General features: G+C 37.7%; 3 protein-coding genes across 4 annotated transcripts in view; 2 read left to right on the top strand and 1 right to left on the bottom strand.

Moving 5' to 3' along the window:
* vat1 (vesicle amine transport 1) overlaps window positions 1-2,031 on the top strand; it is a gene marked incomplete in the record, with an annotated part of 40,598 nt that extends 38,567 nt beyond the window's left edge. Inside the window, 1 exon segment of the mRNA XM_024272100.2 lies at window positions 1-2,031.
* A 2,576-nt stretch (window positions 2,032-4,607) lies between these two features.
* si:busm1-163l24.3 lies at window positions 4,608-12,356 on the bottom strand. 2 transcript variants are annotated; one of them, XM_024272104.2, is made up of 6 exons: window positions 11,945-12,299; window positions 11,090-11,267; window positions 10,703-10,806; window positions 6,878-9,541; window positions 5,001-5,209; window positions 4,608-4,908 (listed from the first exon to the last, which is right to left on the bottom strand). In XM_024272104.2, exons 2-6 carry the CDS (start codon window positions 11,265-11,267, stop codon window positions 4,839-4,841), a joined length of 3,225 nt encoding a protein of 1,074 aa, XP_024127872.1. In that variant the 5' UTR covers window positions 11,945-12,299; the 3' UTR covers window positions 4,608-4,838. The 2 variants fall into 2 exon arrangements, with proteins under 2 accessions (XP_024127872.1, XP_036069056.1); XM_036213163.1 differs by lacking the exon at window positions 4,608-4,908 and having other exon boundaries at window positions 5,066-6,838; window positions 6,922-9,541; window positions 11,945-12,356.
* Window positions 12,357-13,837: 1,481 nt separating this feature from the next.
* phb (prohibitin) lies at window positions 13,838-20,830 on the top strand. Its single transcript, XM_024272106.2, has 7 exons — window positions 13,838-13,983; window positions 14,506-14,599; window positions 16,841-17,002; window positions 18,290-18,432; window positions 18,502-18,618; window positions 19,902-19,997; window positions 20,077-20,830. The coding sequence occupies exons 1-7, from the start codon at window positions 13,909-13,911 to the stop codon at window positions 20,287-20,289; spliced, it is 900 nt and encodes a 299-aa protein (XP_024127874.1). The 5' UTR covers window positions 13,838-13,908; the 3' UTR covers window positions 20,290-20,830.
* Window positions 20,831-22,780: the final 1,950 nt, after the last annotated feature.

The raw sequence follows: 22,780 nt of genomic DNA, 5'->3' as shown, positions 1-22,780 counted from the left end.
CTGGGTCCCCACCCTCCTTTCACACACCGACCGGCCGCACTCAGAGACCGGCACAAAGACGGGCAGATAAGACAAAAGCCACACCCACCCACACGCCGCTCTTCCCGTGTCCGCTCCTTCGTTATGTCACTGAGGATGAGTCAGATGGGCCTCCGATTGGCTGATCGTCTCCCCCGGAGACGCTTCCATCACAGCCTTTAGTTAGTTAGATATTACCAACACCATCGAAGTTCATATGCTCTCGCCTGAATATGAATTTTGTCTCATAATGAGCCTTTTTGTGCGGCGCTGAATAGAGAGGCAGAAATGACTCCTCAGCTTCCTTTCCCTTAGTTACACAAATGTTTCTAGCTGACCAACTGTTGGCAAGAAGTGCCCCGTGCCAATTAACCGAGAATTTGTTTCTGTCCAAACAAGCTGCAAGTGCGCACACAAACATGCAGGCGATGAAAGAGCCACTGTCGTTTTACAGACGGCGAAGGGCCTGAAATGAGCGAGTTAAGAAGGTGAACGCGAGTTCTTCTTTTTCTCCTGGAGGCATTCCGAGGCGCTCTGCTCCTTTCACAGCGACCTCCCGCCTGTCGATCACTCTGACCTGAGAGAGGAGAATTCAGCCCGAGCTGGTGTCCGCACTTTGCCTCACCACTCCTCTTTCTTTCTCTGTTTTCCTCTCTGCGGTCGGCATAGCAACAGGCGTCAGGCTCATCAGAGATGGCACTGTGGTCTGTTCCTCCACCTCCCTTCCCTGCATCTTTCTATTCTCCTCTCCCAACTCTACATTTAGTTGTTGGTGACAGTATTTGAATAAAATCAGACAAAAGGAGAATTCAAAATGGAAATGTTCTCACTTTTCACCGCAGCACACCGCTCCCCCTATTGGATGAGGAGAGTATCCATCACCGCCCCCCGTCTGCCCGTCTCTGAGTTCAGCCTCACAGTCAAGACTCAGAAGGTGACTAGTGAGTTTGTATAAAATAAAAAAAAAATAATAAAAAAAATGAAAACAAACGGAAAATAATAAAAAAAACAGTTGATGTGTTAGCATGAGTGGCCCCCCCCACCCCCATGTGCTGTGTGGTGTGCCGTTGTGTGTGAAGACGTGTGTGTCCTCAGGTCGTTTGTCAGGTTTTAAAAGCACCTACCCTGCCACACTTCCTCCTCACACTACTCTGCTACAGTCGCTTGTAGCTCCAAATTCTCCCATCATCCTCCTCCAACCCCCCCTCCAAAAAAAAAAAAAAAACGTCTGATAAGAGGCTTGTGTTATTAGTATTTTGCACTCCGGCTGATCTTGATGCACTTGTAAGCATGGAAGTCGCACTCGTTTTCCCATCATCCTCTCCCGGCGTCTCTGATTGGTCCAAGGGCGCCGGTGAGACTCAAAAAACGTGCGGCCGCCATGCCGGCGTGCGGAGTGATTGTGTCCCGTCAGCCTCCGGTTAGTGTTCTGTTCTAATCTGCTGGGCTCCCTTTGTGAACCTGTGGACGGTGCTTCTCTTCAGAGTGCCATGTGAGAATCAAATGCTTCAGTTAAGAAAAAAAAAAAAAGAAAAATGTTTTACTTACTATGTTATTCATGATTTACCTTTTATATTTTTGTTATCCGAGGGTTTAAAGTTCAAAGCTCATACAGTGCTCTTTGTGTGGGGACCTGCACTCCTTTTAAATGTGATTTTTCTGTTGGTCTAAACCATGTGTGCCAAACTGTATGTATATTCTTCTGTCAATGCTTCGAATATTAACAGTGCATAAAAAGATATAAAGAAAATTCTGACCTTTTTGGATGCATTTCCGTCGACCTTGAAGAGGAAAGAAAAATGCAAATTGTAGGTGTACAAGTTTTGTATTCCAAATGCTCATGGGTGCTGACAGTGTTTTCCTGCGGTTTATAAAAGGTGTGTTTTTGGACTTGTTGGAGTCTTGCTAAAGCTTACATCTGCACTGTGCCTCCCTATTTGCACAAAGCTTATCTGAATCCAAGGCCCTTCCTTTGTATTTATATTATTAATACTGTGCTTGCATAAAAAAAAACAGGTGGAACCCTCATGTCTTAAGAACCTAATTCTTCACCAGATGAGCTAAACTCTGCAAAATCCAAAGTTACATGCTATTCCTTTGAGTGTTCCCCCTATGTTCGGTCATTAGAGAAACAGATGTGCTCACGCAGCCGGTGCAGAGACGAACACTGGAGCGCCACGGCGTTTGCTGGCTGATGGTACCTCGGCCCTGGCTCGCCCCAGACACAACATTTCCGCTTTACAGCAGCTCGCTCAAGGATTGTTAGCTATTCCTCTTTTCCTGTGCTGCATCTGCAGAACCTCTTGGCAAGTGTAGCGGCTCGGCGGCAGCCAAAACTCCTCTCCCTATCAGCTCTCTGCATCACAAGTTCGTGTAAAAAAAGTACATACATTTGACATCTGGAATTTAGGGTTACACACATTTGAGCAAAGCAGATCAGTCGACTAGAGTAAAGTTGGGTTGTGTGTCGTCTTCTTAGTCATTCCGGATACTTATGCAACTCAGAGACGCACAAGGGCAAATCAGTGTTACAAAAAAATCACTTTAACACCTGAGCTCCACTGTTTATGTGATTTACTTTAACTTTTTAGCACGATCAAGGTAATTCCAGTAGATTCTGAAGGAGAAAAGCGCAGCTTTTCTCCTTCAGAATCTACTGGAATTACCTTGATCGTGTTGAAAAGTTACACAATGTTAAAGGTTTTGTGTTCAAGCGTCACCGGCGACGCCTCAGGTGTTAAAGGGTAAAGGTCAGTCATGGCGTTTCCAGCAGTTTCTCTTGTGTTTGTCCTGGCGTGTAGCCTCCATGTTTGTGAGAAGGACGATTTATCCCAAATTGTCTGGAATCAGTTTAGGATAACGAGTCGACAGGCATCCCTTCCTTTGGCAGTTACTCTAGAGCAGAGGTCCCCAAACTGTTTTAGACATTTTTCCAGTTTTTTAGGCAGATTTGGCAAATTTTTCAGCTACATGCTAGCTGTTTAGACTACTAAAGTTTTTTGTTTGTTTGTTTTGCAGGCTAATTTGGAGTTTAGCTATTATTTTAGCTTTATGCTAGCTGTTTTGACAAAATTAGACATTTTTCCAACTTTTAGGCTAATTTAGCATTTAGCTAATATCTCAGCTACATGCTAACTGTTTTGGCTAATAACATTTTTTTCTGTTTTTTAGGCTAATTTTGAGTTTAGCTAATATTTTAGCTTTCTGCTAGCTGTTTTTTAGGCTAATTTAGACAGTTTTCCAGTTTTGTTTAGGCTAATTTGGCATTTAGCTAATATTTTAGCTACATGCTAGCTGTTTAGGCTAATACGGTTTTTTTTCTTTTTTTAGGCTAATTTGGAGTTTAGCTAATATTTTAGCTTTATGTTAGCTATTTTGGCTAAATTAGACAGTTTTTCAGTTTTTTAGGCTAATTTGCCATTCAGCTAATATTTCAGCTACATGCTAGCTGTTTAGGCTAATAAAGTTTTTTTAGGCTAATTTGGAGTTTGTCTAATATTTTAGCTTTATGCTAGCTGTTTACGACAAATTTAGAATATTTTTTATTTTTTCTGCTAATTTGGCACTTTGCTAATATTTTAGCTAGCTATCAGGTTCAGCATTTTCACCTATCAGCTTCAGGGTTTTTAGCTATGAATTTAAGCATCATCAGCTATTAATCTATTGCAGGTAATGCTAAATATCCTTTTTTTTTCAAATGCTGTTTTATTTTATTTACTTATTTTTGTTCTTTTTTCCCCTATTTGTCCTCAGCGGTCTTACGCTGCTGGGTTTTGTTATATTAGTTTGTGGTTTGGTAGTCTTCATTTGCGGGCTTTGTTTATTTGTTTTCTTCAGGTAGTTTTGGTTAGGGGGAGCCACCATGGAGAGATAAACCACAGGTTGCACACCCCTGGTTTAGACGCATTTTTACACTTCTTTTGTTAGCCTACAACTGACCCCGCCCCCACATAAGAGAAGAAAACAGCTAAAAAGTTTGGGGACCCCTGCTCTAGAGGAAACACAAGCTTTGCGAGGATGCTGGGAAACTTTTTCGGGATTGTTCTGTACAGTACTAGAGTAGATGAGTGAAAAAACGCTTTCAAATAGCTCTGATAGTTTTTATAATGGTGGCTTGAAGGAGGAAACATGAAAACATCTCTGGGAGTGCTTCAGAAACTTGCTTCACCTCCATCCCATAATACAACCCCCGCCGTTAGTGTTCAGTAATCAACCGGTTGATTTCCCAACTCATCCGTCCCTGTGTTGAAACCTTAGGTTTGTCTCCTGGCTGCAAACACACTCCATCGCCACAACTTTGTTTTTTAAACCCTTTGAATTGATGCTGCTTCTGTGCTTGACTCTGGGTTTACCGCGTGGTGCCATGTCGTCCACATGGCCTTTAGAGCTTGTAACGCTTCAGTGTGTAATGTTACCATATGCCTTACATGTTTTCCAGGACTAATAAAACAAAAGCATAACAAAAAAAGTCAGGGAATTCACTTTTTTTTATTTCTGTGCCTGCTTTAAGAAGCAATAAAACACAAAACGTGTGATTAATTAAACAAATTTTACACATATATTACAAAAATATTATTTATTTCCTTAAAAAACAGTATTGTGCACAAAATATTGTACAAAATACATTGTTTTAGTAAAAAACTTGACAATTGAATCGAAAATGTAAAAGTTAAATACAAAAATTCTGCAATCTGGAATGAAATCTGAGTCAAAATGATGATAATTAAATAAAATTACAGAATTTCTACAATTCAGTATCAAATAAAAGGGACATTCAGTGCAAACAAATCTGCTATAAAAAGAAATGTTTCATTTGTTGGTTACTCAATTCCATATTTCTTCAAGGTGTCAGACAAAACGTTTAGGTAAGTCGAGTCAGGGTATCCGCCCCTGAAAGTAAAAATAAAGAGATTATTCTGACAGGTTTGGGATCATATAACACAACCTCCTGTTGCCAATCGGTCATTTGTGGGTTCACTTACTTGGCTTTGCCCTCATTTAAGCTGGTCTTGTGTGGGATGGCGTTCCAGACCACCTTAGCGTCTGTTCCATTGCTTCTCACAGTAAAGGTGAGTCCCCTCTGGAAGGCTTTCTCCAGCCTGGGAAGCAGCTTGTACACCGCATCGCAGTCCGGGAAGAAGGCGTCAAACGTTCCTCCCCTAAATGGTTTTCCAGGAGATGGATGACCCTCCTGATAAGAGGAAACAGCATTTTAGATAGAAGAAAAATGCAAAAACTGACACCACAATCTATTTTTGGGCTTTTGAAGTTTATTTTGCTTTGTTCATTTTGACTATCAGCACCAAAAAAATTGAAAAAAAAATCCTCTTCATGCCTGACTTTATTTACATTTTATAAAAATATTCTTTGGTGTTTTTTTTCCGTTAAAGGGAATGCTAAATTCAGTGGAATTTAATTGAATAGTTGAAAATTAGAAACATATGGCATAAAGGGGTTTAAAAAAATTAAAAAACAATGAAAATTTAAGAAAATAAACTAACAAAACCATGAAAATGTAATCCTCTAGGGTTAAAATGGTTGTTTTTTTATTCCGTTATTGTCACATTTAAGATTGTTACACTAAGATAAATGTTACGTATTATATATATATATTTACTGAAGGAAGTTTTTTGATCCACAAAATTACAAAACTTGTAATACTATGATTTTACAGTTTATATAAAGTGGAGTTTTTTAGCTGAAACAGAGCTTTGATTTATTCCCACAATACAAGAACATCAACTATTCTTCTTTTTAATAACATAATGACAAAGCAGCTTTATTTGTTTGTTGTCAAACATAAAGTTGTGGATGTGTAGCTCTGCCTCAGTCATCAGTGGTAAGAAAGGCTACAAAATGGAAATGTAATAGCTTCAATTCTCCTTTAAAAAATGCTCCATTCTGCATCAAAGAGTTCACTTCACATCCTAAAAATATCAATAAGATCCTATATTGGTTTAACAGGATAATACAAGTTTGTCTGATTGTTGTTGTTTGTTAGAGCTCAAATCTGAAGGTTGAGTTTAAGTGAAATGTTCAGCAAAGGCATAATAATAAGAACAGAAAACAGACGGGACAATGATTACCAGACCACATGTCAGAGTCCAGTTTAAGTCCAAACCAAAGTCATTTAAACTGGTAAAGCTCAATGAACAAAAACACTCCCAAAAGGAAATCATTCAAAGTGCCGCTCCAATCATCTTTTGATCTATTTTAAAAGTGTCTACTTTGAACGGTAATTTTTTGACACATTTTTAAAAAATGCCAATAGTTCATTAGAAATTGTGGGTGGAACCATTAATGTGGAGCAATCCCTGTCCCGTTCCTGAGAGCTCTCTGTTTACATCCACTCCAGTTAGCTTGTAGCCCCTAACAACCCCCAACCTAACATTACTGGTGCAACAAAACTCTTAAGCAATATTGGAATTATCCGGTTGTACAGTTTTGAGCCAGATACCAGGTCGGACAAGATAAAAAACGAAGACGTACATGGATCTACTTCTCTATGAGTGTAGCGGAGCAGGAAGCTTGTGGACGTAGTTTCTATAGAGCAAATACGATCTTTTGCAAACTACATTTTTTCGTCCCATTACAATTCAAATAAAAACATACTCAGAAATGCAATTTTAAGATGACTTTTCTAAATAATGTCCACCACTGTGAGAAAAATGCCACAAAAAACACAATTTTCCTCGGAGTGGGTCTTCCATAACTATAAAACAACACCAGGAAGTTAAAGTAAAATAAAAATGTACTCATCTGATTCTTCGTCACAAGCCGTCTTTGTCTCACTGACTTTGTTTTCAAACTTCCATACAGTCTAAACCAGAGTTAGAAAAAAGGGTTTTTAATTACTCACCCCTTGTAAACCATCAGGAATGATGTAGGTGATCTTGATAATACCATACTGGTGGAAACCTGGTAGCGCCATGTTCAGATTGGACATCTCCATTTGGCCCTTGATTCCTCGGGGTGTCGGGTTCGTCTTTGGACAAACGCTGCTTTTGGTGTGATATTTTGCCAAACACTTTTGGCACACGATGAGCCCACCTGGAGTTCTTACCAATGACTCCATGTTCTCCCCACAGACACAAGAGCCCACTGGGTTCTTCTGTCTAGAACTAGATTGGTCTGGAGAGTTCTCCATCTCTGCAAGTCTCAATCCTGAACCGATCCGCGGGGTAACACCTCCAGTTCTTCCTTTCTCACCTACTCTTGGGGCTATACCATTGACAAAGCCTGCAAAGGGAACACTACTTGTTGCAGAGACATTCCCATGTCTCTTGCTTCCATGTACCTCTGCTAGAGATGGAGAGCTCACTTTGTCCCTGGAAATGGATTCCTTTGTCACTGGGGGTGGATGGAGGGATCCATTTGTAAGCTCCTTCTTGCTAAAGTCACTACTGTAGGTTGTTTTCCATTGCAGACTATCATCGGTCCGATTAGCTTTGGCACTTTGAGTCTCTAGCATACGTTGGGAATTGTGGCGATAGTGAAGACTATTGCTTGGACCTACATTCATTTGTAAAGAGGGGTTTGAGTAGTGGTGTTGTCCAGGATCTCTTTTAAACACTTCTAATAGTTTGGCTTGAATTTGATTGCACATCTCTTTTGGACCAAGAAGAATGACACATTTGTCCAGATTGTGGACGGAAACCTTCTTGAAGAAATTCTTTATCTCAGATAAACAAGCTTGTAGGTTTTCATCCGCCATGTCAGAGACGGCCAGATCTGACATTTCGATTCTATTTACAGAGAAATCTGAGCGAACCGAGTCCACCAACTTTTGCAAACGTTGCTTACATAACATGACTTTAGATAAATCTGCTCCTCTTAATATTAGAGTCAGATTCCTACCATCCGGAGAGGTGCGCTTTGTCATTTGGAGATCAGAGGTCAAGTCCTCCACCCGATACCTGTACGCATCTTCAATGTGTAGCCACATCACCTGAGAAATGTCTGAAATCTCCTCACTGTGGGCTTGCTGCTTTGATTTTGCTGTTTTACCACCGAAGCTGGAAGACCTCCCTCTGACTGTCAGCTTACTAGAATCCTCGGGACTTTTTGGAGACTTCTCCAGAGGGGTTCCTGAAAAACTGTTGGCTCGCTTCAGTGATTGTCCAGACCCAGGAGGTGATGGTGCAGAGCCTCCCGATAGACTGGACAGACGAGGGCTAAGCTGGTGTTGAGAATCCACTGGCGATGATGTGTTCGCCATGAAAGGAGATGCTCTATCTCTACTGTTGAAAAGGATGTCTTCGCCGGTGTTCTGTGGTAAAACGCTGGGGAATTCTTTGCCTGAGATAGCTGGTGTTTCTACATCTGCCGAAGACCTGATCTGTGCTTGTTTGCTGGTCAGTAAGCTGCCTCGGGTGGTGAAGTCTAGTGGGCGATCTCCTAAACCAGTCATCCCTGAGTCTTTGAATCTAGCGGCTAGTTTATACGTTTTCGATCCCCCACTTTTCCTGTCACTCCCTGATGATCTCAACGTCAGCTTCAGTCGTTTATCGTTAAATCGTTCAGCTGACGTAGCGATGACAGGGCTTCGGTCTTCAACCAAACAACGTGAAACTGGATCCTTAGGGGACGGGTAACTTGAAACTTGTTCCACTTTGATGCCGTCTTTCGCTAGTCTCAGAAGCAAGAGCTTTGCCGCAGACACATCACTGCTGCTCCCGATGATGTAGACGTTTTGCTCATCCTCCTTCAGAAGAAGTTTGGGATATTTGGAGCTTAAACACTTGATGACCTTTTGTAGGTCTCCTATGGTAACCAGGAACCGCTTGGAGAGCTCTCCTCGGCAGATCTTACGCTCATTCTCCAGATAAAGCTGCCCTATAGCCTGTTTTGCTCGTCTCATCCGCTCCAGCTCTCCACCCTTCTCTCTCTGTGTAGCTTTGAGAAGCAGCGTGGTCAAGCCTTGCCTTGTCACATCTACAGCCTCAATGTTATACCGATCCAGGATGTCCTGATACTCCTGCCTGCAGAGTTTGTGGAGATACTGAAACATGTCTGCATCCATGATAAGAGTGAACTCCTCGGCAGATGTGGACGGAGGACTGTCGGGTTTGCTGTTCTGGTTTATGTCCTTGTCTGCAGATACTGCGTTTCTGCTTGAGCTGGAGTTGTGCTCATCTGATGTCTTCCTGTTGAGAGGATTTCCTCTTTGCTTAACAAGTTCATCTTCAGAGATTGTCTTCCCATTGTGATGCTTTTCTCTTTGCTCAACAAGTTCTTCTTCAGAGACTTTAGTGTGAGTCATCTGGGATGTCTGAACGGAGCGAGAACTGCTTGGCGCAGACGAATCTGAAGCATTTTTATCTGCTGACTCTTGACCACCAGGAGGTACAAGCAGTTGAGCTAAGGCCGCCTGCATCGCCGAGTAGGAGCCTTGCAGTGTCCAGCAATCTTGGGTTGAAGTGAAGTTGGTCCGGACATCATGACTCTTAGAGAGTCTGAATAGAGCCGTGACTCCCCCAGGAAGAAGGCGACAGTCGACAGTGGCAGTAAGGTTCAAGATGACCTAAGATTATGGAAAAAGAAGAACATGCTGAAGGTACTGGATATGCTTATTTCACAATATGCTTATTTAACAAAAATCAAAACACGTGTCGCTTTCTAGAACTTACTGACTCTAGAATAGCAGAAATTTGACTTTGAGTTGTAGGCAGGAAGTAAGCTTACACTATTTCCCCATCATCCCTTTGTTTACACTCTTTCCCTCTAGCTTACAGCCCCTCACAGCCTGATACCTCGAGCTGTACGGTATAGTACAATATTTTGAGTGCTTCCACTCTAAAATTGACTCATTAAGTCAGAATGAACCGTACCACTTTTGAACCCCTATTGGTTGTAGGTCCATAGGAAACGAGCGCAGAACTACTGCTGAAACCCGTTGATTGGCGGAAGGTTATTACGACAAAAGTAAGGGGGCTGCCTTCTTCTTCTTTCCTTAAAACCAAATTCGAGGTTCGTATGCTTTTTTAGCCGTGTTTTTCCAAGACTTTTCCATGACTTTTATGAAATCTTTCACTGAATTTCCAAGACTTAAAATAAATACATTTAAGTCACAGTATTGTAGTCGATCCCGGTAGATTAAATCAGAATAAAAATGTCAAATTGAGAGCGAAACTGCCTAAAATGGCAACACTACTCTACTAGCTAACTAGCGAGTGCCTCGACTTGCTGCTGACTGGAATATACCATTGATGCAGAAGGACGAGGGGGACAAAACTTCTACGTGCTAAGCACGAAGTTGAAGTTCTTTCGCAATTTAAATGTGAATCTCATATTGAGCTTTTATATTTTTGAATGTTTTTGGCATCCAGAATATTAAAATTTCAGGATTTTTCCAAAAATGTACAGAAAATTTGATTTTTCTCCAACTTTTTAAGGTCCTAAAAATTACATTTTTTAATTTCCAAAGCTTTTCCATGGTTTTCATGACCATACAAACCCTACACATTAAATGTTTTCCTAAAAGTATTGAAAACCCAGCGGATAAAATGACCATAGTCTTTTGAATCTTTTCGTCTGCTCCTGATTCCCCATGATTTGGATAAAGAAATACTACGAATTGCAGTTTAAAGCTTAAATTATTCCCTAAATCATGATAAAAGAAGATGTTAAAAACACCATATTCATTGGAGTGGGTCTTCACAGATTACTGAGTGTGTCCTCGTACCTGGTCTGGGTCCAAACGTTCTTGATGCTCTATTGCAGCAAGTTTGTACCTCTTCTCATCCACTTCAAGAGTGTGCCGTCTGCGCTGAATAATTCTTTGTGCCACTGTGTGAGAGGGGTCATTGGATGGAAATCAGCCGCAGTCTGGAAAGCATCCTGACTAAGCGGTTCTGCCACTGGCCGCCGCATTGACTTGCAACGAGTTAATCACTATCGACGGCAGATATATTGAAATACTTTACTCGCATTATGTAAATGACAGCAGGAAAATCAATCAAAAATGCAGATTATGAAGCATTTCTATGAACATGTAAAACGTGGCATGCGTGAATTTGAATAATTATTCAGGAATAAGCCCCTTCCTTGAGCCCAACATGAACCCACTGACCTCCACTGTCCTCAAATGTAATGAGGGCAGATCCAACTCTGTCTATGACGATGGAGTCTATCTCCCCTCCTCCATTCCTCTCTCTTAGAAAGTGGATGAATAACTTGTCTTTCAGCCTTTTATGTTCAATGTCTGTGGGGAGACCGCTCACCCTGATGGTTCTGCCTGGCTCTGCCATCTGCTGGGAGAAACTAAATGGTAGAAACTCAATCACAGCTAAAGACAAACATTTGTGGACACAAATATGGGGTGATTTTGCAGGTTGTAGTGGTAGAAAAAAAATCTGGCATGTGACACCTCTGAAAGAAACCCTGTAAGGTTACAAGACAGTAATAAAAGGACCCCACCCTTAGAAACAGAAACAAAGCCAGTTTTCAGGATCTAGCTCCCTCTGGTGGTTATTTTGTGAAACTACATATTTTTACTGTCTTAACATTTTTATGCCTTTTTTCTTTTCTTTTCTTTTTTTTTTGGTAGTTTATACATTTTCAAGTGTAATTTAATATAACCAATTTATTTTTTTTTTATATTAGCCAGAAAGATGGGAATTTGTTCCAAAAAAAAAAAAGTAATTGAGTGATTTTTCCACTGAGAAATGTTAGTTGAGGTGCTTATCTCTCCTCAGTATAAATAACTTCAATTAATTTGTTTATTCCTCAACCTCACAGTTTTAATAGAAAAACTACACAAGTAGGACGTGTGTGTGTTTGAAAGCGACAGAGGAAGAAGCCACTCTGCTGCAGGGTCGAGAGTTACGGAAGTAAATAAATCAGACGATCGTTTGTCGCCAAAAAGAAGCGACAATAAAAAAACAAGAGAAGAAAAGAATTTCAACGAGATGCTTTCGTTACCGACCTTACAAACGCTCCACGCTCGTTCTAGTCTTCTCTCGTAAACGTTAGAAGGTCGTCATTCTTTATAAGCAGCGTAAAGAAAGTGAAACTGATCACGTGCAGTGCAGTTCCCGTGCGGTAGGGGGCGCCCGAGCGCCATATCAACATGTGATAGTGCACGTGGCTTTAAAGTTCAATAAACGTCCTTGGCACAATAAAACGAAAATAAGTCTGTTCATTTGTTATTTATTTTACAATAGATTAGATAAAAACAACATATTTTAAGTAATTATGATTTATGATTATGTAATTATTTAATTATGATTGATCTATTCTATTTTAAAACTTGTTTTCCCCCTTTTTAATTGATACAGTTGACAGGAACATGCTCTGCTGAAGAACTACAAAAGTAAGTTTAAAAATTGCAAATAAATTCTCAATCAATGTATGCCAGTAATACAACTTTAAAAGACAAATTTATTTACTTTTGTGCTGCTAATAAAATATGAACAAACTTATTATTAATTGTATGTGTTCCAAAATTTTGTATTTTTTTCTGGCCTTGGCTGTCAGTTATGGCAGCCTAAGCTGTTCATAATTAAATAAATAAATTCAATCAAACAACACACAAATAAACATCTTTTCGATAAATAAAAAGATCATGAAATTGTGAAAAACCTGCATTCAAAATTTAAATTGACCATATTATTGTTAAATACATTTGATTTTTTGCTTTAAAACGTGCTTATTATGTTTAAAAACGTATTTTGCAATAATAAATATTTTTTTATCATGTTGAATATTAGTTTAGAATACAGTTTTTTTCTAGAAACTTTTATTTCAAAATCACTATTTTCCAAAGTAGCTTTTTTATTTCACATTGCTGTTTTTCAGGATTATATATTATGTCTATGGTATATGCTAATATGTTCCATAAATGTGATTTATATATTTGATTCTAATCATTTTCATCATTTTTCCCCCAAATAATTGAATTTATTGTTTTTATTGTTGCTATGTAATACACAAATGTAATTGATAAACAAAAATGTGATACAAAAATCAAGATTTGTAGCAAATTGTGAAGAAAGTGAATTATTTCCTTTCTAGTGGCAATATATTTATAAGTAAATGTTCTTCAATATTAGACAAATAGATGGTTTGAGTTTTTCTCCAGCATCAATCATGTTTTTACAGGTTACAGTTCACTTTGACTTGCAACTGTCAAAGCCAGTGGAGGATAAAAAGTCACAATAAATTAACTTTGTATCACTATAGAAGTGTTTTGAAGACCAACATGTGAAAAAAAATAAAACTTTCTAATAATAATAAAGATCCCCCTTGTTACATACCGACTTTTTTCCAATGAAACTCAATGTTGATGTTTAAATTCAAACAAAACATTGCAAAAGCAAGGTTTTATATACGTTTCTGGAACATTTCAAATTATTTAACTTAAAGCTTTGGAGAACTTTCAAACAAGAAATACACAAATGTAGTTGTGTTAGTTGGCATGTACTTGTATAGCAATTTTCTAAAACATTTTACATAAATTTTCTTTAAAAATTACAATTTTAAAATTTAAAATACATATTAGAATAAGTTTCTATTAATAAAAATAATGAAAGAGAATCAATAACTAATAATTAAAAAATAAAATAAAAGTCACATCTAAACTATATTAAAATGTATTTTTGCTTGTTTTAGAAAGTATTATTAACTAATGTTCTCTTAATGGTGTATCTGTATTATATCCAGCTATCTATCTATATTATATAATGATCAAAGGAGGTGTATTTTATAAATTTACAAACTTTTATTACCGTTAATCCATCCATTTCCCCTCCTCTGTCGAAAAGTGGCAAATTGGTTGTATTGTTTACTCTAAATTAACCAGTAGGGGACGCTGTAGTGTTTTGTCGTGATCCGTAGAAGAAGATTGGTCGCTTTTGTCCAATCAGTGGCTTCGTTGCAACATCCTTGCGCATGCGCCGTAAAGCAGGCATTCCTTGTGCTCTACGTCGTGTCCGGTGGAGGTCACAGACATCCAAGAAAGCTGAGGTGAGTTATGACATACAGCACGATAACGCCACGGAAAACCTTTGACATTTTTACCTAAACATTAGTTTGCACATCTTGAAACACTAACACGGAGTTGTTTAAATTATAGCTTTTATTAATAATGTAGAAAAAATGTACAGTAAAACGAGCAGCCCGGCTGCATGCATGCATGCCCATCAGCGTAAGCTAGCATGCGTACATGGCGCTCCGATTGTTTTGATAAAAACCTTTTAATGCGTATTTTATGTAAACGTATTTTATGCCAAACTCAGATTATCGGCAAAGACCGCGCGCTCAATTGGTTAACCGATAACCACGAAACTCATGTTAGCTTGCTAGCTAACTTAGCCACCATCTGCTGCTTTGGCATCAGTCAAGGCCACAAACAACCTTTACTGGAAATAATTAATTTTAAAAATCCACTTTTTGCTGACAGTTAAGATTCAAGAAATGACTTTTTTGATCTGCACTGAAACTGTTTGTTCATATAAATGTGTAATAACCTCATTTTATGGCTTCCAGGCTGCTGCCATGGCTAAATTGTTCGAGTCTATTGGAAAGTTGGGGCTCGCCCTTGCTATTGGAGGAGGTGTTGTCAATTCTGCTCTGTTTAATGGTGAGTCCACACGAGGGGAAATAATCAACTAAATGTAGAGTTCGTTGATTTGATTGCCTGCTTACTTGTTTGCACTCATTTAAATCCCCAAATTACTGTTACCAGTAGAAACAAGTCATTATAAACAGTGTAGCCCCCTGAAAAATATAATCCCAGAATATTAACAGCTGTTTTATGTTCATATTTTGAATTTTTTTTTGCCTTGATTGACACCAGTGGAGGAGTTTGCCTTTACAGATTGCTGCCCTGTTTCCCGATATGAGCAGAGAAATATTTTAAATTATTTTCTAAATTGTATTTAAAAATAACGCTTTCAAAATACAAACTTAATTGGAAAACTGTGGAAACCTTATAATTAGTAGCTGGTCTAGTTGAAAGTTTCTGGACTGTAACTTGTATTTATTCAAAAAAATTTAAAGCTGGATTTTAAATAAAACTGATTTTATTAAAGGATTTTCAACAAACACAAACGTGCGAAAAAATCATTAAACATTTAATTTAGTAGAAAAAAAGTATAACAGAGCTTGTTTCTTTATATTGGAAATGAAACATATTTTACCAAACTTAAAAAAAATGCTTACATTTCTGGTATCTAGTGTTTTTTTATTTTTATTTTCTTTTTTAGTAAAAATGTTAATTTAATATTCATTTTTCCATTTTCTTAACCGCTTCTTCCCTTTCGGGGTCGCGGGGGTGCCGGAGCCTATCCCCGCCGCTGATGGGCGAAGGCGGGGTACACCCTGGACAGGTCGCCAGTCCGTCACAGGGCCTCAATCACACCTAGGGGCAATTTAGAGTTACCAATTAACCTATGAAGCATGTTTTTGGACGGTGGGAGGAAGGCGGAGTCCCCGGTGAAAACCCACGCATGCACGGGGAGAACATGCAAACTCCACACAGAAAGGTCCCAGCTGGGATTCGAACCGGGGCCTTCTTGCTGTGAGGCGAGAGCGCTAACCACTGCGCCACCGTGCAGCCCGTTAATTTAATATTTCTGCACAAAATACCAAAATAGTTTGACAGTTTTTCCATTGGGAAGAACTATGGAATTTACGATTATTTACTTCTTGTGAATAAATACAGTAGTTTTCTTTTTATTTCTTTTTCATTTCTTAGAAAATTGTACAAAGAAAGAAAAAAAGGTAAAAAAAAAAAAAAAACCTAGCACTGGTTTTATTTAAACTCAATTTGTAGCAAGAAAAGGGTTTTAAATTGTTATGTTTTACGTTTATTTCCAAAATTTCTCATCATACAATTTTAACAGTGTATGGTTTGTGTTTTATGTTTCAGACTTTAAAACACAGAATAAAAAATTACTTATTTGGTCTCATCAGTCTCACTATTTTGCCAATTTCCAAAAATAAAGAGAATTTAAGCTAAAGGTGGATTTAAGATTGGGCTCAGACAAAAGCAGCCAAGGTTGAATGCACCTCTGACTCTGCTACTAAGAAAGCAAAATCTCTGCTAATCTTAAGCTGAAATTCAAGAGGAACTAAAAGTAATCACTGGATGTTGGCACCTTAAACTACCTAACCCTTTAATAGCTTTAGAAACAAATGCAATCTTTAGGTCAAAGACAAACAGGAAGTCGGTCCAGTAAAGGGGAGCTTTGTTTAAGGGGTTCAGTGACACATCAAGGAAACATGTTTGGACTCGCTGCAGGTAAAAAAATGGGTGACATGGCGAACACCAGAGAGTTATAACAGCATAAAAAGGAGCTTGTGAAAGCCTGTAAAGTCTGAGAACGCTATAAAGTAGCCTCAAATAGAAAAAACTTTCTCTAGAAACAGATATAACCTATTTGTCCTCATTAATGTCAGTCAATTACATCCTTGATTGTCACAAAACCAACTTTATTTATAAATTAGGCAATTTCTGTAGAGTTAAAAGCATCTTTTTGAAATTTTGTACTACAAAATAACTGAAAGCCCTCTAGTTATCACAAAAAAAGTAATTAATTTAGTTTGTGGGACCACCTTTAATTATTGAATTATGAGACTTTATTTACAAAAAATCCAACAATATTTTTGTAAATAATAAAAATCTGTGTCCTTTAAATTGGAATATTTTTGTTAATTATTCTTAAATTAGCAAGATGAAGTACAATTTAATCAATATAGTACATTAAACTAATTCTGTCAGTATTTAGTTATGTTAACAGCTCTTTAACTAAAGCTAAAGTAGTATTTTCTGCTTAAATGTACCAATGTTTTCAATGACTGACTGGTGTTTTGGTTGCAGTTGACGCAGGCCACCGCGCCGTAATATTTGACCGCTTCAGAGGTGTGCAAGACGATGTGGTCGGAGAAGGAACTCACTTTCTCATTCCCTGGGTCCAGAAGCCGGTCATCTTTGACTGCCGCTCCCGTCCCCGCAACGTGCCCGTCATCACGGGCAGCAAAGGTAAAAGTGCTCCTTTGAGTTGTTGCGTTCACACCGGATGCAGTTCGTGCGTCAAGTTTCAATCCTGAGTTTTTTAAAGCTTTGGAATAATCTAAACTCTACTCTTAAATCCATTTCCTCATTTGAGAAATTTAAAAACAGTTAAAATTAAGCTTAAATGTATAGACTATTAAAAAAAGGAGAGAAAACAAAGAAAATTAAAAGAAGAATAAGTTAATCTAAAGACGCGATGAGAACTCTTTTTGGTTCATTTTGAGCTTCAGGTTGCACATTTCAAGCATCGTTCCACAATTCTTCCACAGTTCAAATTTCTTAACTTAAGCAAAGCTTTGCATCATTTAATTAGGGAATCAGCTTTGGTTGTGATGTGTTGATTATGTGAACAGCAGCTGGAGTCCAAAACCAACGAAGAAGAAACTAAATTGTTTTCATCACTTCTTTGTATCAGAACAAAAAAAATCCTCTGATTTTATTCTTATTATTCCTTCCTTGGACTAATATGAAACAGCAAATCAACTCGACTTTTTGGAATAGAATACCAAAAATAAGAGTGCAAGTTTCATTTTAAAAAAAAGCTGAAACTTTGGCTTTTGGAGTCTTAAATGTACAATCATAAATAACCAGAAATAAGAACATTTTACCACAAAACTGGCACTTACTTTAAGAATGATTTATGTTTACATTTTATTCTGTATTTTATTTTGAATATTATCTTTTACCTGTTTTATACTTTTATCCATTCTGTCTATCTCTTAAATCTGTTTTATTTCTTTTAATGTCAATCTGCCAAAAGAACTTTAATGTTTATTTATTTATTTAAAAGGGGTCAAATCAATTGATAAATCAAGAGGTAACACATGGTTTTAAAAAAGCTAGAATTAGCCAGAAATAAGTCAAAACTTTCAACATCATTTGTTGCTTTCGTGTAGCTGCCACAAATGATTATTTTAATATTCAGCTTGTTTTTATTCCGATTAGTTGACTAATATGATCATTCACAATCTGGATGTAAAGCACAACCATCATTAGCTTTAAACTAACTAAAATTCAAATATATAGCATTAGCATTATTATGCTAGTGTGATTGCTGGAAGCTGAATTTAGCCGCTGAAGATGTTAGTGCTGAAAGCTGAAATCATTGAAGCTAATAGCTGATAGCCAGCTAAAATATTAGTTAAAATGTTAAATTTGCCTAAAAAAAATGAAGAAAGGCCAAAGTTAACAAAACAGTTAGCATGTTTCAGCCCCGCTTCACTGTGAAAACATCTTCTATGATTTACTCTACAGATCTGCAAAATGTCAACATCACACTGCGTATCCTGTTCCGGCCGGTGACGAATCAGCTGCCTCGCATCTTCACCAGCATCGGCGAGGACTACGATGAGAGGGTGCTGCCGTCCATCACCACTGAGGTCCTAAAGGCCGTGGTGGTAAGTATTCAACCACAAATGGGCCCATTAGCTTTCTATTGTTTCATGTCTGTCTGTCCCTCCTCACAGGCCCGGTTTGACGCCGGTGAGCTCATCACTCAGAGAGAGCTGGTGTCCCGGCAGGTCAGTGAAGACCTCACAGAAAGAGCGTCCACCTTCGGCCTGATCTTGGATGATGTTTCGCTGGTATGAAGCCTTTTTATACGTTGAATCTAGGGCTGCCACGATACTTAATACTATATGAAGTCAGCGTGTAGTAAAGTTGAAAGTTATACTGGCATTATGCTAGCTTTTTGGAATATTTTGGCAGTTACTACGTTTTTTAAGCTACTTTGGAGTTTAGCTAATATTTCAACTACATGCTAGCTATTTTGGCTAATTTAGGCTTTTTTAGGCTAATTTGGCATATAGCTAATATTTCAACTACATGCTAGTTATTTTGGCTAATTTAGACTTTTTTAATTTTAGACTATTTTGGAGTTTAGTTAATATTTCAACTACATGCTAGCTATTTTAGGCTAATTTAGACTTTTTTAGTTTTAAAGGCAAATTTGGAGTATAGCTAGTATTTTTGGAGTTTAGCTAATATTTCAACTACATGCTAGCTATTTTGGCTAATTTAGGCTTTTTTTAGTTTTTTAGGCTAATTTGGAGTATGGCTAGTATTTCAACCACATGCTAGCTATTTTGGCTAATTTAGACTTTTTTAATTTTATACTATTTTGGAGTTTAGCTAATATTTAAACTGCATGCTAGCTATTTTGGCAAATTATTATTATTTTTTTTTGTTTTGTTTTTTAGGCTAATTTGGAGTATGGCTAGTATTTCGACTACATTCTAGCTATTTTGGCTAATTTAGACTTTTTTAGGCTAATTTGGCATATACCGGTAGCTAATATTTCAACTACATGCTAGCTATTTTGGCTAATTTAGACTTTTTTTAATTTTAGATTATTTTGGAGTTTAGCTAATATTTCAACTACCTGCTAGCTATTTTGGCTAATTTAGGCTTTTTTTTAGTTTTTTAGGCTAATTCTAGTATAGCTAGTATTTCAACTACATTCTAGCTATTTTTGGCTAATTTAGACTATTTGGGAGTTGAGCTAATATTTCAGCAACATGCTAGCTGTTATGGCTAAATTGGGATTTTTTTCAGTTTTTAGGCTAATTAGGCATTTAACTAATATTTTAGCTAGATTTCAGCTTCAGCGTTTACAGCTATTGCCCCTAGCATGTTCAGCGGCCAAATTCACCTTACAGCATTCACACTAGCATTATATCAAGGCACGCTATATACCTAGTTTTTAGTTAGTTTAAAGCTAACGACTGTTAAAATTTGTGTTTCATATCCAGTTTGCACATGACCCGATTCGTCGACTATTAAAAGAATCGTTTGTGGCAGCACCAGTTGCAGCAGCGATTCATTCTGTGCCTTAACTTGCATAAAGACTTCTATTTTTTTCATTTAGACACATTTGACCTTCGGCAAAGAATTCACAGAAGCCGTTGAGATGAAACAAGTGGCCCAACAGGAAGCTGAGAGAGCTCGCTTCGTTGTAGAAAAGGTATTGTGGCGTCGGCGGCCTCCTTTACTACCTACACATTTATTAAAGGCAAAACTAAAAAATGTTCTTGTGTTTGTAGGCAGAGCAGCAGAAGCAGGCTGCCATCATCTCAGCAGAGGGAGACTCCCAAGCTGCCTTACTCATCGCCAACTCTCTGATGGATGCGGGTGATGGTTTAGTAGAGCTGCGTAAGCTCGAGGCAGCGGAGGACATCGCCTTCCAGCTCTCGCGCTCCCGGAACGTCACATACCTGCCCTCCGGACAGGGCACGTTGCTCCAGCTGCCACAGTGATAGTACGCCGCTCCGTGTCCCCGCTCCAGCCGTCTCCAGCTGTTTTTACGGGCCATGTAGAGGGTGGTCGGTAGATTCAGCTTAGGGTCCTCTCGTTTCTTTGTGTACATTCCTCCCACTCTATCTGGAACCAACACTGGACTGGGAAATGCCGTAAGGCTGCACTGTGGGAGATAGAGTGGGAGGTTTGAGACGAATTTACTCATGAAGTTTGCCCTGGAAGTGAAGGGGTTAAATTGGTCCATTTAATTGCCTATACTAAGTAAGTTCAGAAAGTTTCCAAATCAAAGCACTGCATATTTCACAAGCAACAGTCAAAGAGATTTCTGTCAAATTTGATCAAATTGTCAAAGTTGAAATGCTCAGTTTCAACCATTCACTAATTATCATTAGCAATTGTTGAATTGAAATGTGCCTGACAGTAGAGACGACACTTTATTCCTTTCAACTGTTGCTGCGTCTTTGATCCTTAGGAAAAAAAACGTGTAAACTAAACGCTTGAGATTATGATTGAATAAAGTTATTTCTACCTCTCAGTGGCTCCCATTGTTGGTTTGGATTGGATTATTCAACATCACATAAAGGGGTAAAAAAAAAGTCAGTTAAATGGATAACACACTGGGATATGGTACGATCCAAGACTATCAGTATTTAAATTATATGCACATTTTTTACTAAAAAACTGACATGGAAACCAGAGGAATAATCCAAACTCATCATTTTAGATTAGATTAGAAGTTGTTTATTCCAAGAAACCGGATAACTAGACATTAATTGAGATTGCTTGAGAGGAAGTGGGAGGAAGTGAACTTGTATAATCCCACCCTGCTCTACCGAACCACCATTAGTAGCTGGTTTATCACTTATAAGGTATATTTTTACATTTATAACAGATTCATATCAATCATCCTTAAGTGACAATAAACGTTCGCTCGTAACCTAGAACTGGAAATCTCCCATAATGCATCAAAAAATGTGATTAAGTCTAACAAAACATGAAAAACCATTGATGACTGATGAGCATGTAGGTTGTGTGCACACAATGATAAAGTAAAACATGTTTTCTGTTTTCAAAGCCTTTTTGTTACTAGAATCACTTATTTGTTTCGTGTAACAAACAACATCATTTTAAAAAAGTGCTTAAAACTGGATTTCTGCATTTCTGGATGTGGAATTTTGCAATTAGATCTTCTTTTTGGTGCTTCCTAAAGAAAAAAAAAAACATTTAGACAAAGTCACTATGAAAATAATCAAGTACAGACTTTTTGAAGTGTGTGAACAAATCCAGAAGAGGAGCTCAACGGTCTCTGGATCGTCTTCACAGAAGAAACTGAATTTGGACATGAAATGGTTAAGAGCATAAAACATGAAGAAAACTTCCCTAACTTAGTTTATTATTAAATATCTATTAGGAATTACCCAAATTCTTTTTCAGTCTAAATCTGTAACCAAACCATTCCAATAAGAGACGACTTGAGGATCAAGAACTCTTCTATACAGTACAAATGTATTTATTATTATACTTCTGAATTGAAAAACAAATAAAGACAGGATTGTGTTATAGATGGAGATAGGAACAGGAGGAGGAGAGTATGTATTTTTAATAATTATACCTGTGGGAATTGCATCAAAGACGTATACGGGAATTGATTTAATAATTCACATAATTAATAAAAATGTGGTTGTCAAACAGTTATTTCACTAAAAAATCATTTTCTCTAACAAGTTAGTGATTTTATTTTTATAAAGAATGTCTATTGTTCCATATAATGCATAATGAGGTGAGAAATTGTGTTTAAACACGAGGATAGAACCTGCTTTTGGAATAGTGACAGTTTCACTGAGAGTTTTTCTATATTATTTCAATTTAAAATCAAATGTAAATCATTATACCTGGAATAATATATCAAAACAGTGTTTTTGACTCAGTTAATTTAAAATGTCGTAAAATCCGAGACATTTAATCCATCATTTATTACAACACTTTTACTAACAATTCTTCCCAATTAAAATTGTAGAGAATCCAGTCAATGTTTCTATATGTTTTACTGTCTATATGACAAACCTTCAGCTCTAAAAGTAAAACTCATCCGTCTAACATCACCAGTCGTGAGGAAGATTGTAAAATTCACTCAAATGTAAAAAATATTCATATATAAACCAACTACTTGCGATATTTATTTTTTGTCTTAAAACACAAAATAAGAATTCAAATTCAATTTTTTTTGTTTCCTTTTTAAGACACTGAACAAAAATATGAAAAGAAAATTTTTGTTTTTGCTCACATCTGTCATGAAATCAACTCAAAGCTCTGAATTTATGCACAAAATAACAATTTCTCTCAAATATTGTTCACAGTTCTGTCTAAATCTGTGATGATGACCCCGTCTAGTTTCACAGGTGCGTCATATCAAGCTGCTGATTAGACAGCATGAATATTGCATAGGGGGGCCTCAGACTGGCCATTTAGAAGTTTTTAAGTCATATTTCA

Source organism: Oryzias melastigma, linkage group LG8, assembly GCF_002922805.2.
Source record: "Oryzias melastigma strain HK-1 linkage group LG8, ASM292280v2, whole genome shotgun sequence".
NCBI classification, from domain to species: Eukaryota; Metazoa; Chordata; class Actinopteri; order Beloniformes; family Adrianichthyidae; genus Oryzias; species Oryzias melastigma.
This window is presented reverse-complemented; position numbering and strand designations above follow the sequence as displayed.

Excerpts from the sequence above, each read along its gene's own strand:
- si:busm1-163l24.3 (XM_024272104.2), bottom strand. The coding sequence starts at position 11,267 with ATGGCAGAGCCAGGCAGAACCATCAGGGTGAGCGGTCTCCCCACAGAC. Across the intron at positions 9,542-10,702 it reads AACGTTTGGACCCAGACCAG|GTCATCTTGAACCTTACTGC; the intron begins GTACGAGGACAC and ends CCATAATCTTAG. Across the intron at positions 4,909-5,000 it reads TTAAATGAGGGCAAAGCCAA|GGGCGGATACCCTGACTCGA; the intron begins GTAAGTGAACCC and ends TTTTACTTTCAG.
- phb (XM_024272106.2), top strand. The coding sequence starts at position 13,909 with ATGCGCCGTAAAGCAGGCATTCCTTGTGCTCTACGTCGTGTCCGGTGG. Across the intron at positions 18,433-18,501 it reads AGGTCCTAAAGGCCGTGGTG|GCCCGGTTTGACGCCGGTGA; the intron begins GTAAGTATTCAA and ends CCCTCCTCACAG. Across the intron at positions 19,998-20,076 it reads CTCGCTTCGTTGTAGAAAAG|GCAGAGCAGCAGAAGCAGGC; the intron begins GTATTGTGGCGT and ends TTGTGTTTGTAG.